The sequence below is a fragment of the Zosterops lateralis genome (assembly GCF_965231275.1).
Source record: "Zosterops lateralis genome assembly, chromosome: 30".
Lineage (NCBI taxonomy): Eukaryota > Metazoa > Chordata > Aves > Passeriformes > Zosteropidae > Zosterops > Zosterops lateralis.
In genome coordinates, this window is record NC_139790.1 from 6,108,699 (window position 1) to 6,125,553 (window position 16,855).

Sequence of the window (16,855 nt, forward strand, 5' to 3'; positions counted from 1 at the left end):
GAACAAGCTGCAAACAGTACCTCTGGTACGGACAGACCAGTTTGGACAGGCAGCCTTGGCTCAGTCCACTGTGACCAGTTCCATTGTTCTTGCACTCCATTCTCATGGAGATGCATACCAGTCCTCCGAGACTTGGCAAACGTTCCACCTCAGACAGGCCAGGGGCTCCTTTCAGAGTCCGGGGTCCCAGTCCCCAACCATCAGAGACAGTCGTGAGGCATATCACATCCTTGGACAGACTCTGACAGCCCCAAGCAACCCCTGCTTTGAGGGCACTTTTCTACTTGATTTAAGCACTTTGGGGGTGGCTGGGCTCCACCCATCTCCGATTGCCAAGGCTGTATTTGATGCTCTCCGAGGTGCAGGATGCCAAGCTCCCAGTCGGTGGGGAGACCCATGGGCTGAAGCCAGCATGCAAATCCCACGGGATTTGTTTGCTCTTGCTAGCTTTCTAGGTCTGTGCTGGCACACAGCTGCTGTTCTGCTGTGTCCTCATCCTTTGGTGGCACATGAGATGAGGCACAAGCATGACGGGAGGATGTAGATTGGACTTGGTTCAGCCAGGTTCTCTCCTTCCCTGAATCTGTTGGTGCTTCTGCAAGGAGACTGGTTAACTTGGGTTTGGCTTGGGACACTTCCAGGCTTTTCAGACAGCGCTGGGAAAGTATGACGAAGTACACAAAGTACGAAAGTACACAAAGTCTGTGCAAGGCTTTTTTCCAGTGTTTTGATTTGTTTTCTTAACATCTAGAAATGCCTATCTGCAGAGGGAACAGGAACAGAGGTGGCAGCTGCCTCGTTCTGGGCACGGGAGAGCTGGTATGGGAGTACCTCTGTAGTGCTGTCATTGATGTCACCAAAATGATGGGGGAAAATTGAAGAAGAGATAGAAAAATAAAAACATTGCTGGTTGAGGGCTGAATAACACAGTTTATGCTGGGATTTAGGTCTTCAGCCATTCAGACCACGGAAAGAGGAAGGTATGTATTTGATTACAGGGCAGAAATATTTTTCAGAAAATTTGGGGGTATTTAGAGAGCAGTGGCCTCCCCTGGGGAGAAGGAAATGAACTGGAAGTCCATGCTGGGGCTAGTTGCTCAGAGCAGTGGTTCCCAAAGCAGAGGCAAGGGATGGGGTATCACTGTGTCCTGTCCTGGTGCCACTGCCAAGGGAGGGGTGGCTCTGGTGTTGGCCTCATGCCAAAAGAAACAATCCAGATGGATGGGAAGTTGGATGGTGATTTAACTGCAATAGTGGGATAGCTTTAGTGCTCTTTTGTTCAAGGCAGGTGGGCGCCTTCAGTGGCGGCTGCATGGAGCTGAGGCACAGGGGAGGAGGCAGCTCTGTCCTCTGCTTTGGCAGTAAAGTTGAGACCTCGGTAACCTTGACTGAGGAGGTGTTTGGACTGCAAGTGAAGACCCTGGTCACCTCTCTTCTTTCCTTTTTCCTAGTCATGGGACATCTTTTTTCGCAACGCCAATGCTGGAGCTGCTCCAGGCACTGCTTACCAAAGCCCCCCTCCACTGACTACCAGCCTCTCCACCCTGTCCCAAGCCCAGTCCCTGGTTCAGGCACAGCCTAACGTGGATAAACTGGTGGAGGACCATCTTGCAGTCCAATCTCTCATCAGGGCCTATCAGGTAAGGGGACTTTGTGCCAAGGGAGGGTCACATCCTTTGTAGAGGGGGTTGCGGTGGCTGAGGTGGGGTGGAGTTACTACAAGCGATGTATGGGTTTGCATGGAGAGCATGCAGTCTAGGAGCTGGGCTGTCTTGTTTGGAACAGGAGCAGCTGATCTGTTGGGGCAGAAGCTCAGCTGATGCTTTGCTGGACAAGAGGAAGATTAAAGCTATTGTCATCCAAACAGGGTGGCAGGGAGGGGGAGGTCTTCTCCACATTGGGTAGTTTGCTGCTGTCTGAAATGCTGCTTCTGTGCCAGAGGCTCCTGCCATGGGTCCTCCAGTGGCATGGAGGACCCATCCTGCTTCCCCCTGTTACTGATAGAACTTCAGATGTCCTAAAATAAAAGGTCAGGAAACATTTCCATGTGATTTGCAACCTGGAAGTAGCCTGTGGGGCTGGTGGGCTGCAGCTCAGACTAATGCTCACAAGTCAGCCTTCTGGGAGAAATAAGTTTGGAGCAGGAAAGAAACATCCTCTGGCTGGGGGAAGGCCAGCAAGTATTTTAACTCTGGAGAACATTTAAATGTGTTTGTACATCTGTGTTATCCTTTTACTTTTTGTTGTGCTCTGGTTTATCAAGTATGGGGGCTGTAATGATGGCTGTGGTGAGAAGTTAATGAACTCAGATGCTGTGCAGTTGTGACTGTGAGCTTCTCACCTGTTCTTGTGATGAAGCATTGCTGTGCTGTGCAGTTGTTCCTGCTGAGGTATGGGGAAAATCCAGTGTAAAAGGCTGTGAGTTACAGCAGGAACTGTAGCACTGGGAGAGTCCAAAGGTCTGCCCAGCCTTGGCCTTGCTCTCTGGCTCCATGACAGTGTCCCTGCTGTGCCTGCCACTGCAACTGCGGTGCTGAGGTCAGCATTGGGACCTGTTTGTGAGGACCTGCATGGCTAGTTCCATGAGATATGGCCACCCTGCCATCTCTCAGGCAGCCCTTGCCAATGGAAGCAACCTGGCCTTGAACTTCCAGGGATGGGGCAGCCGCAGCTTCTCTGGGCAACCTGTGCCAGGGCTCACCACCCTCACAGCGACGAATTTCTTCCCGATACCCCATCTAACCTTGCCCTCTGGCAATGGGAAACCAATCCCCCATGTCCTGTCCCTCCAAGTCCTTGTCCAAAGTCTCTCTCCAGCTCTCTTTAGAGCACTGGAATGGGCTCCAGGATCCCCTGGAGCTGTCTCTTCTCCATGCTGAACACCTCCAGTTTTCCCAGCTGACTCCAGAGCAGAGAGGCTCCAACCCTTGGAGCACCTTTCTTGTTCCTTGTTTTGGCTCGTGTTGCATATGGACACTAACAAACAGCGTGGCTCCTGTGGGCAAAGAGGTGTTTTCTTTGCTTCCACACTGATTTGAAGATTTTCTGTGTTACCTGCAAAACGCTGAGGTAATCTGTAAGCCATCAGGTGTCCCCAGCTCAAAGCTGTTTGCTGGACTAAGTGGCCGCCTGGTCCCGCTGAGAGCATTCTGGCCATGGGGAGCAGCATGGTGAGCTTCCATCCTGCTGACTGCTATGTGATGGGCTCACCCCTGTCCTTTGCTGCAAGATGGACAAGCAAATAGTTCACAGACAAAGCTGGCCCAGAAGAGCTTTTTTGTGGCCATCAGTGCTCAAGGCTATGGTGTCACCTGGCCCTGCAGAGAGCAAGGGGTAATGGTGCTTTCTTCACGGTTTGCCTTAATGCTGATGGCTGATTCCAGTCTCCTTGGCTGGTAAAACCAAAAAAGTCCCATCCTAAAATCTCAATGGGATGCTCTGAATAGGAATGCGTTAATGCATAGGTAAATAAGGTCAGATCAATGTGTCTAGTTTGTCCAAGAGGTTTAGTAATCCACTTGTATTCGAGTGCTTTTCCTAACTGGTAGCAGATTTGATTGCTTGCCCAGGGTGTTGCTTTTAAGGAAGGCTCTGCACCCCGTACCATGGCAGTTGTATTTCCTGCCCTATTCCCAGCATTGCTGAGCCTGAAACTGTCAAGGAATAACCTGTGGCTCACCAGTTGGAGAGTGCTGGTCACCAAGATGACCTGAGTTTTCCCAGTGAGATGTGCTGGAATCTGTCCATGGGTACCTACCTCTGTGGCAGCAAAACCCCAGAACTCCTTATTACCTCCTGTTCTCTGTGGCACCCAGTGTGGATTCAGACCCAGCATAGGAATTCCTGGCCTGACTGCTGCTGCCAGGAGCTGTCAGGACTCCTTTGATGCAAAAGCTTTTCATTATTTCCACACTTACCCCTTCACAGGAGAGTGCTCCAGGTTCTGCTGTGGGCTTCTCTCTCCAGAGGGATGCTGTGACCTGCTGCAGAACTAGGCAAATGTTCCTCAGACATATGTTCCTTGGCATTTTAGGAGCTGCCACTGCTGGTGGGACTGGCTGTTTTCTCTCCCTATTGGCAAGAGAGCACCTATATCTGCCAAAATCCGAAAATTTCATATAATCCCAGAATAGTTTGGATTGGAAGGGTCCTTAAAGCTTATCTTGTTTCACCCTGTTTTCCCCCTGCCACAGGCAAGGACACCTACTACAACCTTCCACATTGCTCCACAAGCCCCATCCAACCTGGCCTTGAACACTGCCAGGGATGGTGCAACCACAGCTTCTCTGGGCAAATTGCCTCTTTGTATGCCCATGATTCTTAGGAGGAGATCATCAGTGTGAAGTTACTGAGTCTGTAGAAAGGAGCTGCTCGAGTCGGACACTGGAAAAGCATCAGGAGACCTTTAGACTGTGTTTCTGCTGTGAAAGAGCTTGCCATCCTCCTGTACCCCTGCCAAACCTGGTGTCAGGTAGAGGAGAGCAGTCCTGATGGCTCCTGGCACTCTCCTATGTGCCGTAGGTTACAGTAAACCCAACTTCTCCAGGCTTCAACTGAAGGTAGAATTGGGGTACTCTGCAGAAAATGTAAAGAGGGAAACTCTGAACGAAATGTTCTAACTTTTTTTTTTTTTTTTTTTTTTTTTAAGGAGTGTCTCTTCAATTAACTTGTTTTAATGACTAATCTGTGTTGTTGCTTCCAGGTCAGGGGTCACCACATTGCAAAGCTTGATCCTCTCGGCATTAGTTGTGTAAATTTTGATGATGCACCAGTAACTGTTTCTCCAAACGTCGGTGAGAATTACTCTGCAAATTAATTCTAATGTAATTTAACTTTTTTACCCCTCCCCTCTTTTGTTTTTCTCTCCCTTTTGGTTCCTGTTCTCCTTTCCATTCCTGGTGCATTTCATAGATTCGAGGGCATCATGTAGCACAACTCGATCCACTGGGCATCTTGGATGCAGATCTGGACTCCTCCCTTCCAGCCGATATTATCACATCCACAGACAAACTGGGTGAGGGCTTTGAGAGCAGTTGGTGCTGCATTGCTTGGGCTCCCCTCTCTTTCACAGCTTCATAGGTAGATTGCTTCACAGGCCAGGGGTCTGAAGTTTCCTTAGTAATGATCACTCTAAAATTGTACTTGTTGGCAGCAGCAGTGCAGTCCTGCCACCCTCAGGCTGTCACTCCAGTACTCAGCTCATGTTTCTTCAACTAGTGCCAATCAGTGTTATCATTGATCTTCCTCATCCAGAAGCAAAAACCTAGAAGGGTTTGCAATTGCATCTTCTGGAAATGCAAAGCAGAGAGGTTTTGTGTTGGTGAGAGCTGGGGGTCTGTTCTCTCAGCTCCTCTTGCTGCCCTTGAGGACTCTCAGAGCTGGGGAGTGAATATTCATCTGGGTTCATCTCTGCAGGGCTGAGGGTGCCCTCCTGAACTTCCAGCTTGCCCCAGCATCTGTAAATCCTTTAACTGTGCTTTATCCAAGAACTGAGCTATGAGTCTCTACTGGTGATCATAATAAGGAAGCTTTGGGATGCATTTCTGTCCAAGTAGAGAGGTGGAACTCCCAATGCGTTTGAGTGAAAACTGCATGAGTGTTGTACAGAAGCGTGTGGTGCCCAGGACTTGAAATCCTGTTCTGAAAGTGCTTAAACCCAGCACTTCTCCATGTGCTTTAGAGCTGATTTCTGTAGTTTGCTACCATTCTCCTAGCCAGTATGAGGTTGCTGAACTCTGTCACCTCACTGGTGCTTCCCAGGGTGATTCCCTGGCATTCTGAGTGCTCCAGAGGCATGCTCATGCTCCTAACGTAGAGTAGAGCATCAATGATAATTACTAACCTTACCAATCCAAACAGCCAATCAGAATGCACGGTGCATGCAAACCACCTTGATTCCTTATTCATCTGCCAGCACAAGGACACCAGCCCTGGACCTGCTGGACCTTCAAACAGGATTACGTGTACCAGGAGTGGTAGGGAAGGGAGTAGGTTTTGATTGGACCAGTTCACTGGATGATGAGGAAGTTGCTTCATCCCACAGTCTGGACTCTGACATGTTTCTCTGGAGGACCAACCCTTGGCTGAACCTCAGGAGCCATCCAGCTCCAGCTTGGAGTGTCTCCTGTGCCTGAGATATTTTGATGGCAGGAGGTGGGGAGATGATGGCTATGAACCCAGCTGTGGGAGAAGACACAAGTGTTCATAGTCACCACTGCTAGGGAAGCAGGAAGACTTTTTAGGTGAACTTAAAGCCACTCACCATGGCTGGGTAGTGGAGAGGATGAGGGAAGGCTTTTCCAACTCAGGGCTTTTGGCCTCTGCTGTGGGCACTACAGTTCTGAAGCAGAGCAGGAGAGGAGAGCCTGAAACTTTATGCTTGGTAGATGTGTATCCCTTTTGAGAGTAGAGCAGGGTCTGGATGAAATCCAGAGCGAGTCAGCTGTGAGTGGTGGCAGTGACAGCTGTCCCTTGGCAGGAAAGAGAGCTGGGTGTTGGGAGCAGAGTTACTGTGCTGCTCAGGAAGTCGTAGACTCACAGAGTGGTCTGGGTTGGAAGGGAGCTTAAGAGGTCAACTAGTCTAACCCCACTGCCACAGGCAGGGACACCTTTCACTAGACCAGGTTGCTCTGAGCCCTGTCTAATCTGTGAACATTTCCAATGATGCGGCATCCACAACTGCTCTGGGCAGACTGTGCTAGGGCCTCTCCACCCTCACAGGGAAGAATTTCTTCTTTATGTCAAATTACTGACATACCCTTTGTCAGTGTGCAACCGTTGTCCCTGGTCCTGGCACTGCACACCCTGGTAAAAAGTCTCTCTGCTTCTTTCCTGCAAGTCCCTTTATAGACTGAAAGGTCAAACAGGATCTCCTGGAGCTTTCTCTCCTCCAGGCTTGACACCCCCAGCTTTCCCAGCCTGTCTCCATAGCAGAGCGGCTCTAGACCTTCAAGCATCTCCATGGCCTCCTCTGGACTTGCTCCAGCAGGTTCACATCTGTCTTGCCCTGAGGAGCCCAGTGGTGGAGGCAGCAGTGGTGGGGGTCTCACCTGCATGAAGCAGAGGGATAGAATGCCCCTCTCAGCCTGCTGGTTACAATTCCGATGCAGCCCAGGATGTGTATGGATTTCTGGATTATCAGTGCGTGTGGCTGGCTCATGTCTGGCTTCTTATCCACCAGGACCTCAAAGTCCTTTTCTACAGAACTGCCTGCCTTCCTTCCTTCCTTCCTTCCTTCCTTCCTTCCTTCCTTCCTTCCTTCCTTCCTTCCCTCCTTCCTTCCCTCCTTCCTTCCCTCCTTCCTTCCCTCCTTCCTTCCCTCCTTCCTTCCCTCCTTCCTTCCCTCCTTCCTTCCCTCCTTCCTTCCTTCCCTCCTTCCTTCCATCCATCCATGCTGGGACTGGAGATTGCCCCAACCCTTGCATCTGGCATTGTTGAACTTAATGAAGTTCCCATAGTTCCTCTCTTCCAGCCTGTCCAAGTCCCTCTGGATGGCATCCTGTCCCTCCAGCATGTCACTGCAACACTCAGTGGTGTCATCTGGCTGAGGGTGCCCATCATTCCATTGATGGAAGATTTAAACCCTACTTGAGAGACACTGCTCCTTACTGCTCTCCACATGTACATTAAATTCACAGGTCTGCTTCAGGGGAAGGTCAGTTCACAGACAGAAAGTCAGCTCAGAGAGCTGCTGAGTCTGCTGGTTCCTCAGGAGCCAGGTGTGTTCCAGCCGTGTCCTGGAATTCAGAGGACGCAGAGCCCAATGTGATCCAAGAACAAGTCTTCCCTGGCAGTGCCAGCCAGCCCACTGACAGCAGTGTACAGCTGTAACAGCATCTGGGGGAAGCTGTCCAGGCTCCATTTTTCCTGCTTCCCCAGGTTGAGTTGCCACAAGCCAAGCAGTGTGTCCTGGTGTGGCTCACTGTGGCGGGAAGCATTCGTTCGGGCGTAGCTAGTCCATATGCATTGGCTGGAAGGAACTTCAGTATGGGATCTCTCTCCTGTCTGAGCAAGCCCTTAAGCTTAATCTCTGCTCCTTTGTGGCTTTCATATTAAAATACTTGTCATTGTGGCTACATTGTGGTGTTGATTTGCTTCCCAGAAATCCATGAATTCATAGGAAATAACGAGTCCTGGGAGCAAGATATAGTAGTGGCAGCTGCCAGCTCATGCTGGGGTTGTGTCTCATGCTAGAACCCCAGACTCAAATTGCTAGATCTTAGCAAAAGACTTTTTTTTATCTTGCTATAAGTATTATTTACACTGAGTAGATTTTCCTCTGGTATTCTTATCTTGGAAAGCCTCATCTAGTCAATCCTAACTGTAACTGGGTGAACTTAGCTTGCAAATAGTGTTCAGGAAGTGGAGAAGGAGCTGTAGTGGTGCAGAACACAACTCCGGCTGGCCTAAGGTTGGGTATTGCTTGCTTGTGGCAGAAAAAGCCAATTTCTAAGCAGATCCTGCTGGCTTTTTTTTTTTTTTTTTGGAAACAATCTTCTTTCCGATTTCTGAACAGTGAAGTCTTTTAAAGGTCAGCTTTTGTGATGTGATCACAGTTGCTAACAGTTTAAGTGGCAGTGCTGTGATTCAAAGGAGTTGAATGGTTAATCTCAGAAACTGATCCTTCTTCTTAATTACCTTTTGTTTAGCAGCTGGTTTGGTTCTGGTTTGGAAGCTCTATTTGGATTAAGGAGTTCACTCTGAGGAAAATGTCAGAGGGAGAAAACCTGCCGAGGGCTACTCAGTCTGAGGAGTGGTGGGGCTGGAGCCACCAAATTCCCTTTTCTCTTGTCTTTTCTTTGTTATTTAAAAAAACCAAAAAACAAAAAACAAACAAACAAAACAAAAAAAACCCAAAAAAAACCCAAAAAACCAAAGTAATCTCATCCTAGTCTTCCACTGCAGCTGGTCTAGCATGGTGTGTAAAACAAGGACAGGATGACTACAGGAACTCAGTATGACCCTGAAAATAGAAAGAAAGAAAAGAAAGAAAGAAAGGAAGAAAGAAAATACTACTTTAGCATGCAGAAATCTGGGTGGTGTGTGGAAGGCTGTGTGTGTCTAAGTGTCTGTCTTGTCTGTCTTTCTCCCTGTGGAAGGCAGCTGCCTCTGCCTCATGCCAAGGGGAATTGATGGAAATCCTCCTCCAGCTCAGGAAGAGCCAGGCAAGCCCCTGCAGGGAGCTGGGCTTGAGGTGCTCCCACCTTCCTTTTCCCCACTTTGGGGAAATGTCTGATTTTCCCTGTTGACCCAAAGGAGAAGTGTTTCCAAGGCCTTTTTTGTAACCCAGGTGAGATTGAGGCACTTGGGTTACCTAACCTAGCCGGGCAGGCAGCTCTGGTGCTACATGCTTGCCCACTGCTGCAGTGTGCCAGCACTCCCGGCCTGCACCAAGCGTGCTTCAGAAGAAACGGCTGTGCAAGCCTGCTACGCCACCGTCTTTGCTGTCTTCCTCATGAACTGCCTGCTTGTTAACACCCCAATCCTCCTCCTCTGTGCAAAGGCAGCACCCTTACCTCCATGAGTTGACCTTGAAATCCTCCCAGCACAAGCAAAGGAAACTGTCTGGAGCAGGTGTTGGTGGGAGGCAGCTCCCAGCTCTGCAGAGGGTGCCACTCCCTGTGATGCAGCTTGGCAGGATGCTTTTGGTCGTGGCCACCCTCTTTCCCATCAGGCTGCAAGAGGAGATCTCAAACCATGCAGCTCAACTGCTCCCCAGTGTCTGATGCCCCCCTTCCCCTCCTGCTCCTTCCTCCTCACATCAAACTTCCCACTAAGATTTCTCTTCTGCCTAGTGTGTTGTCATCCTCCATCCCTGCCCTATTGCCTTTGATGGGTTTTGACTGTATTTTAAATACTGTATTTTTTTGACTTGTACTTTCCGTGACTAGTTTTCACAGTTCCAGCGTTTTTTTACTAACTTTGAATGCATCTCTCTATCTTCTCCCCTTTCTGCACCCCCCTCCCTGCCCCCCCTAGACCTCGCAGTGTTCAAGGAGCGGCTGAGAGTGTTAACAGTAGGAGGTATGCAATTAATGAGCCCTTAACCCTCTGGAGTACAGGACTCTCTTTGAATAGGTTATTCTGGGCATGAACTGAGCTGGTAAAGTGGTTTCCTCCCATCTCCCATCATTCTTGAATTTTGTGACATGTTTTAATTTCTACTGAAAGTCTTGACGTAAGTGTGTGGTTAGTGACACTTTGCCTTGTATAAATCCTCAATTTGAGCCTTGCTGGCCTTTTCTATACTGTGTTTGCATGCCTGGCTTGCTAGAGTACATGTTTTGTTGTGAATATTAATTTTTCAAGGCCTCAATCTCCCTCATTTGTAGCCCTGGTTCGTGCCTGAGATGTTTGGTTTACAGAAAATTCCCTGGAAAAGGAATTTCAGAAAACCAAACACCTCAGGCATGAACCAGGGCTACACTCATTGGTTCAAGGCTCCTAAAAATCCAAGCTGTCTTCTGCTGGTTTTGTCACAGGGAAAATTTGGCAGCTTGTCCCTTGTCTTCCTCCAGCCGATGGTGTTGCTGCCTATAAATACCAAGCGTTGTCAGAGCTGGCAGGTTGCAGCAAAGAAGAAGCAAAGATGCTTAGATGTCCTAAATCTCCTTGTAAAATCTAATACTCCCCAAAGTGTGCCAGAGTGTCTTCAGAGCATTACAGCAGAACAAGCCAAAGCCCTGTGCTGCAGATCTGCAAGCTTCAGCAAATTACTGAGGTTTCTCTGAAACCCTTCAACAGGCAATTTGTCTGGGATGCTCCCTGCTGCCTCTCTCTGGGATTTCTGTTTGAATGGGAGTCAAAGAGAAGCCCCAGAGACATGGGCCAAACTCTCAACTCCTGTCTGGTTTAGTGTTCCTGGGCATAGCTCCGGAGCAGAGTTGCTGGGGCCTGGCTTCATTCACTCTCCTGGGACTCTAGTGTCCAGGAGGGTTGTGTGAGCAGCAGAGGGGATGAACAGCAGTGGCAGCCTGGAATGTGTCCACTACAGGCTGACTGGAGTGTTCCCAGTCTTTGGACTCACCCCTCAAGGCTGCACAGGACTAAGCCATGACCACCCCTGTCATCATGGAATCACAGACTGGCTTAGGCTGGAAGGGGCCTTTCATACTACCAAGTCCACTAGACCAGGTTGCTCCAAGCCTGGCATTGAACACTTCAGGGATCAGGCTGTCTACAGCTCACTGTCCATTCCTGACCACACAGCAAGGAATAGACTTTAAAGATGAAGTTCAAGGAAGGGGCCAGCTCATGAGGGGCCAGTGTTTGCCTACCATTCCCCTGAGGAAGGTGGGTTACACTGCCCTGCTGTGTTTAGAAGGCATTCCTCATTGCCATCCCCATCCCCTCTCTAAAAGAACCCCCAGCTGCTGTTCTGGGCTGGTTTGGAGGAAGCTGGGAGAAGTAGTGGTATGTGTCTGTTCTGCAGCTCCTGCACTGGGGTTAGGAAACACCTTGGGACCAGGCCTTGTTGGGAGTGTGGGAGGGATGAGCAGGAGCCTGAAAGAGGTTCCAGGGCTGTAGAACCACTCCTTCATCCAAGCTCCTGCTTCAAAAGGGTCACGGGACTCTCCAACTCCTGGACCTGCTTCTGGCTTTCTGTATCAGTTTAGCAAGGTCAGCACTGTTCCTCCTCCTCTGTGCCTCAGTTCCCCCAAAGACAACCATGAGCTTCAGTGGGTATAGTGGCTTTGGGGTACAGCAGGACTCGCCTGCAGCCCTAAATCCCGATCTCCAGCTCTAGAGGCCTGCTTGGCCCTTCTCCAAGCCCAGCTCAGCTTCTCACAGCCCCCATAATATGAGTAGGAGCTGCCTCCAAATCATCAGCTGCCAGCACCAAAGGAAGGAGGTTTGCTGAGCAGAGCTAGGCAAAAGTTCTAATTAAAAAGCTGTTGATTGGGGTGAAAGGGGTACCAGGGCAGCCAAACCCCTAAGTGGCTGCTAGCCACCCTGCTCCCGGGCTGAGCTATTCAGGAGAGTCCATCAGAGCCCTGTTGCCTTTTCTCTTTCTTGCTTCTCTGTCTCTCCCTCCTTGGAGTTTTGTCTGTTTGGTTGTGTCTGTTTTAATTGTTTCCTTCTCTGCATTGACTCTCCATTTTTAATTCGCTGCCATGTGTCAACACCTCTGATGTGCTCAGTGACTCCTCAATTCCTGTGTCTTTTCTCTCCCCTCTGCTATAATTCGTTGTGTATTTTTTGTGTTCTTGGGGCTCCAAATTCCCTGACTCACCCTGGATTTTAACTGCCCGTTTCCATGCATATACATTGCCTTGTGGTTCATTTCCTGCGGTGCCTTCCATAATAACTCATTGTTCTGTGCTTAATGTCTTTTTGTTTAATTATGGCTTGGTTTTTATCCATATAAACCTCCTTCGTGCTTATTATTTTTTTATGCTGCTTTTTTTTTGTCCCTTCCCGACCTCTCCCAAATGTACCTGGTCCCCATGTGATGGTATCCCCCTTCCTTCCTTCTTTCTCTTGCTTGTCCCACCCATGACAAATCCTGCAGGCTTTTATGGTCTGGATGAATCTGACCTCGACAAAGTTTTCCACTTGCCCACAACCACTTTCATCGGTGGAAATGAATCGGCTCTTCCACTCCGGGAAATCATCCGTCGGCTGGAGGTGAGGAGGGCAGGGGTCTATACCAGACCTGTGTGCAGCCAGGGACAGTGGTAGAGCAGTTGTCTTTAGAAAGTCCTGGGTCAAGCTGCACATTAGAAGATTTTCAGTTTGGGAACTGCTTCTCAGCACTCACTCCACTCACAAGAGCTACCTTGAGTAACCTGCTCTGATTGCCTCCAGCTTTCTGCTGCATTGCAGCAACACACTTGGTTTGCTCAAGGTGGAGCAAACCCCAGGCAGCTAGATATAGCCTTTTTTGAAACCTCTCCAGCTATGCTTTCCAGTTCGAAGCAGCAGCTGGTGCTGGCAGAGCACAGGAGTGGGCTGGAGGCCAGTGATCCCCTCTCCAGGCACTGCAGCAATGTTGCTGTCCTGCATGGATATCCATCAGAGGGTCTTGGCACAGGTTTGAGACCCCTGGGGCTTGGGCTTCCAGCTCATGCAGGCAGTTTCCCTTTTCTGCCAAATTTCATCCCCTTCCATGCTTGAGCTGCTCTCAAGCAGTTCTCAGGCATGCTGCAAGCCGCTCAGATGGTCTCTGCTGAGACTAGTTGACCTTGGAAGAGGCAAAACTGTGCCAGCATCTTAAGTTTGGCTGCAGGAATGGGATCTTCATTGTTGGATAAGCTTCTTCTGATTCTCCCCTGCCCTGTGATTTAGGATTTTGGACTGCTCACAGATGACGCCACCAAGAGGGAAAACCTCTCCTCTGAGGTGGATGTGAAGGACTTGAGGGGCTGATTTTGGGCCCTTCAGGGAATGGGAATTAAACAGCTTGATGCTGGGTTATGTATGCAGTCCAAGTTGCCCTGCAGCATCCTGGAGCATGCCCTGCCACATCCCTTTCCCTGGGAATACAATTCAAACAAGGCTCCTAAAGCAGGGCTGTTGCAGGTCTGGCAGCTGGGTTCCCTCCAGGATCCCCCTCCAGCTGCCAGGCATGAGGGTCGATGTCTCTGCTGGTATAGAAGGGGTTCTTTGGCTGAAAGGGTAAAGGGGGAAATGAAGAACTCCTGGCCCTGTGACCCAGTGGGTGCTGCAAATGCCAGTCCTTTGGGGGTTTGAGGTGCTGAAGCCCTGGCTGTTGTCTGATGGGCCCCGTATTTCCCATTGGAACAGATGGCATACTGCCAGCACATTGGTGTGGAGTTCATGTTCATCAATGACCTGGAGCAGTGCCAGTGGATCCGGCAGAAGTTTGAGACCCCAGGCATTATGCAGTTTACCAATGAAGAGAAGCGGACGCTGCTGGCCAGGCTGGTCCGCTCTACCAGGTACCCTGGGGGGGCTTCACCTTTTCCATATCTTCTGCAGGAGGTTTGCTCCCAGCCAGAGTGATGCAGTCACCAGCTGAGTCACATCTTGACATCATCTGTCGCCATCAGCTTAATGAGCAGGTTGACTGCCAGTGAGCTGCCAGTCTGGCAGGCTCAGGTGCTGGCCAACAGCCTGAAAATGTGTATGATCCTGAAAGAAAAGGTCTAAAAATGAGGATTAAGTGCAGTATGGTGTTGGAGTGGGGGGAAATGGCCAACTGACCTCTGTGGGAAGACACTGAAGTGACTGTAGTGCGCTGCATGGTACCAGCTTGAGCATCAGTCAGTGCCGTGGCTCCCTTGATGCAGTCTCTGTTCCTTCTTTGGTTTTTGCCCTCAGCTGTAGCCCTGGCATTGATCCCTCCCTCCCTTTGCCTTCTAGGTTTGAGGAGTTCCTCCATCGGAAATGGTCTTCAGAGAAGCGTTTTGGTCTGGAGGGATGCGAAGTGCTGATTCCAGCCTTAAAGACCATTATTGATAAGTCAAGTGAGAAGGGAGTGGATTATGTGATCATGGGGATGCCCCACAGGTAACCTTGCCTCAAGCCATGGTGCTGCTTGGTGTGAATAGAAGGTGGGGGGGATGCTGGGGTTTGGTACTGGAGAGCACACTGGTTTCTGCCATCACCTAATTGATCTTGGTTGGTGGTGAACCTCAGCTGGAGACCTCAGGCTTTGGCTGCTCTCTGCTCATCAGGGTCTTTCCAGCTTCTTTGTAAATTCACCTGGAGAGGGCTGGTGGCTTGAGGTCAGAGCTGGAATCATGGTGGAATCCCAGCACCTGCCCACTCTGGGGCATCACAGCAAGTATGTAGGAGTTGGTGTTGGCCAAACCATCTCTGTGCTGAGGGAACTTCAGACTCCTTCTGGGGAGTTCCCATCTCTAGGTCACCCCACAGCCATCGCAGGAAGTGTGGGCTGTGGCAGTAGGGGTTGTAGATCACTGTCAGCACTCAATGGCTGTCAGCAGTGGCCTTGCCTTTGCAGGGGACGCCTGAATGTTCTCGCCAACGTGATCAGGAAAGAGCTGGAGCAGATCTTCTGCCAGTTTGACTCCAAGCTGGAGGCTGCTGATGAGGTGAGCTTCTCCCCTGCCTGCAGCAGGCTGCTGCTGCCTGTCCCTGAGCGGTCCCCAAGGGCTATGGCTGGACTCTGCCACTGCTTCTGTGTCACTCAGTGACACTGGTGTTGCAAGGATTTTCACGTTGCAAGCACACCTGGGTGATGGGAGTCTTTGTACAGGTGCCAGTGCTGGTCTGTCTTTGCCTGTCCTGGGGGTGATGTGTGCTGGTGTCTCCAGCACAAGCTTGGTTATTGGCAGCTCTCCAGGGCATGAAGCAGCCGTGGGGTAGGTGCTGAGAGGATGGGAAGGTGGCCGGGAGCAGAAGTTAATTTGTGTTCCTGGTCCCCATCTTGGGTTTTAAAGCAGCTCCAAAAGCAGCTGTTACACTGCAATAAACTCATGCTCCAAAGCTTTAGCATCATAAGCTGGGATGATTTGGCTTTTGGGAAGCTGGGCTGGGCTGGCTTGATCCTGCCATGGTCTTCAGTGGGATTTCAAGGTGAGAAAGCAGCAGCCTGGGGCCTCGAGGTGCCCTGATGGGGTACTTGGCTGCATATTGGGAATGATGCCATGGATAGCTGTGCTGCTGCAGTGTGGGTAGAGCTCAGGGAAGCTGTTATTCAGGGTCTTTGCCCAACCCACCACACTTGCTTCATCCCCCACACCTTCAGCTGCATTTAGATGGGCTGGGTGTGTCTGAAGTTGGTGGTAGTTTGGCACCTGGAACAGGCTTTCCTGGGTGCTAGTTCTGCTCCTGCAGTGAGTGCCTGCTGTGTTGTGGCAGTACCTCCAAAAAATGTCCCCTTCTTCCAGCCTTGGGGTCAGCACTCCTCTGTCTTCTTCCACAACCCAAAAGATGTTAATGTTCCTGGGGGTGACTCTCTTCTCCTCTCCACCAGGGCTCTGGTGATGTGAAGTACCACCTGGGAATGTACCACCGGCGGATTAACCGTGTCACTGACAGGAACATCACCCTTTCCTTGGTGGCAAATCCTTCTCATTTGGAAGCAGCTGATCCTGTTGTTCAAGGCAAGACTAAGGCAGAGCAGTTTTACTGTGGGGACACGGAGGGGAAGAAGGTGAGTGCAGCTCAAATGTATGTAGTGAAGTGGCCTAGGCTGGATGGATTTTGGTGGAGACAGGCTGGTGGGAAAGTGAAGTAACTTGTCTGCTTTCTGTTTGGTGTGCCCCATCCCCTACTGTCACCCTGACTTTGCTCCCCCATCCTTCCCTTCTGGTTTTGGAGATAACTTTGGGAGGGGCTTGCCCACCCTAGGCTCCCATTGCTGCTTTCTTCATCTCTGAACTGACTAAGCTGGGCTGAGAGCACAGCAAACGCACAGCCCCTGACTGGAAGACAGGGACATGAAGGGAACTCCAAGGCAATCCAAGCACCATACCTTGGAGGGTTAGGCAGCAGGATCTCAGTGTGACTAGAGATAACCATTCATAGGACTGGGAAAGCTGGAGCTGGCAACAGGAGGCAGTTCTCCACACCCCAGTGGGAAGGGGCTGTGGGGAGCTGTTTGCTCTGTGATTCATTGTAGACCTGTCCCAACCTCAAGAAGTGGAAGAGTGAGATCCAAAGTGCTTCCCTCCCTCCTACACTCCAAAGACTGGATATAAATAAACAGATCCTGTCCTCGCCTGGCAGGCAGTGTCCTCAGCCAGCCCCTGGTGTGGTGACAAAATAACGTCAGTGGCTCTGAAGTTCCTGGCCCACTCCTGCCCATGAGGCTTCTGGGCTGAAAGTGTGAGGGAACAGGGCTTTCTTCTCTTCTTCCCCTAGTGAGAAAAAGGCCTTGCTTTGGGATGTATGTATTTGGGAATGGGACTTGCTGCCCAGCTGG

The 16,855-nt window shown here is 50.4% G+C and overlaps 1 protein-coding gene across 2 annotated transcripts in view; it reads left to right on the forward strand.

Annotated features, from left to right (window-relative positions):
* OGDH (oxoglutarate dehydrogenase) overlaps positions 1-16,855 on the forward strand; it is a 32,771-nt gene that overhangs the window by 9,152 nt on the left and 6,764 nt on the right. Inside the window, exons 3-9 of one of the 2 annotated variants that reach the window (XM_083880297.1) lie at positions 1,452-1,640; positions 4,703-4,793; positions 12,512-12,627; positions 13,747-13,901; positions 14,326-14,472; positions 14,930-15,020; positions 15,905-16,084. In XM_083880297.1, the coding sequence (XP_083736423.1) occupies positions 1,452-1,640; positions 4,703-4,793; positions 12,512-12,627; positions 13,747-13,901; positions 14,326-14,472; positions 14,930-15,020; positions 15,905-16,084 (969 nt within the window). Of the gene's footprint in view, positions 1-1,451; positions 1,641-4,702; positions 4,794-4,911; positions 5,015-12,511; positions 12,628-13,746; positions 13,902-14,325; positions 14,473-14,929; positions 15,021-15,904; positions 16,085-16,855 lie in introns of both variants that reach the window. The other variant, XM_083880296.1, reaches the window with a different exon arrangement.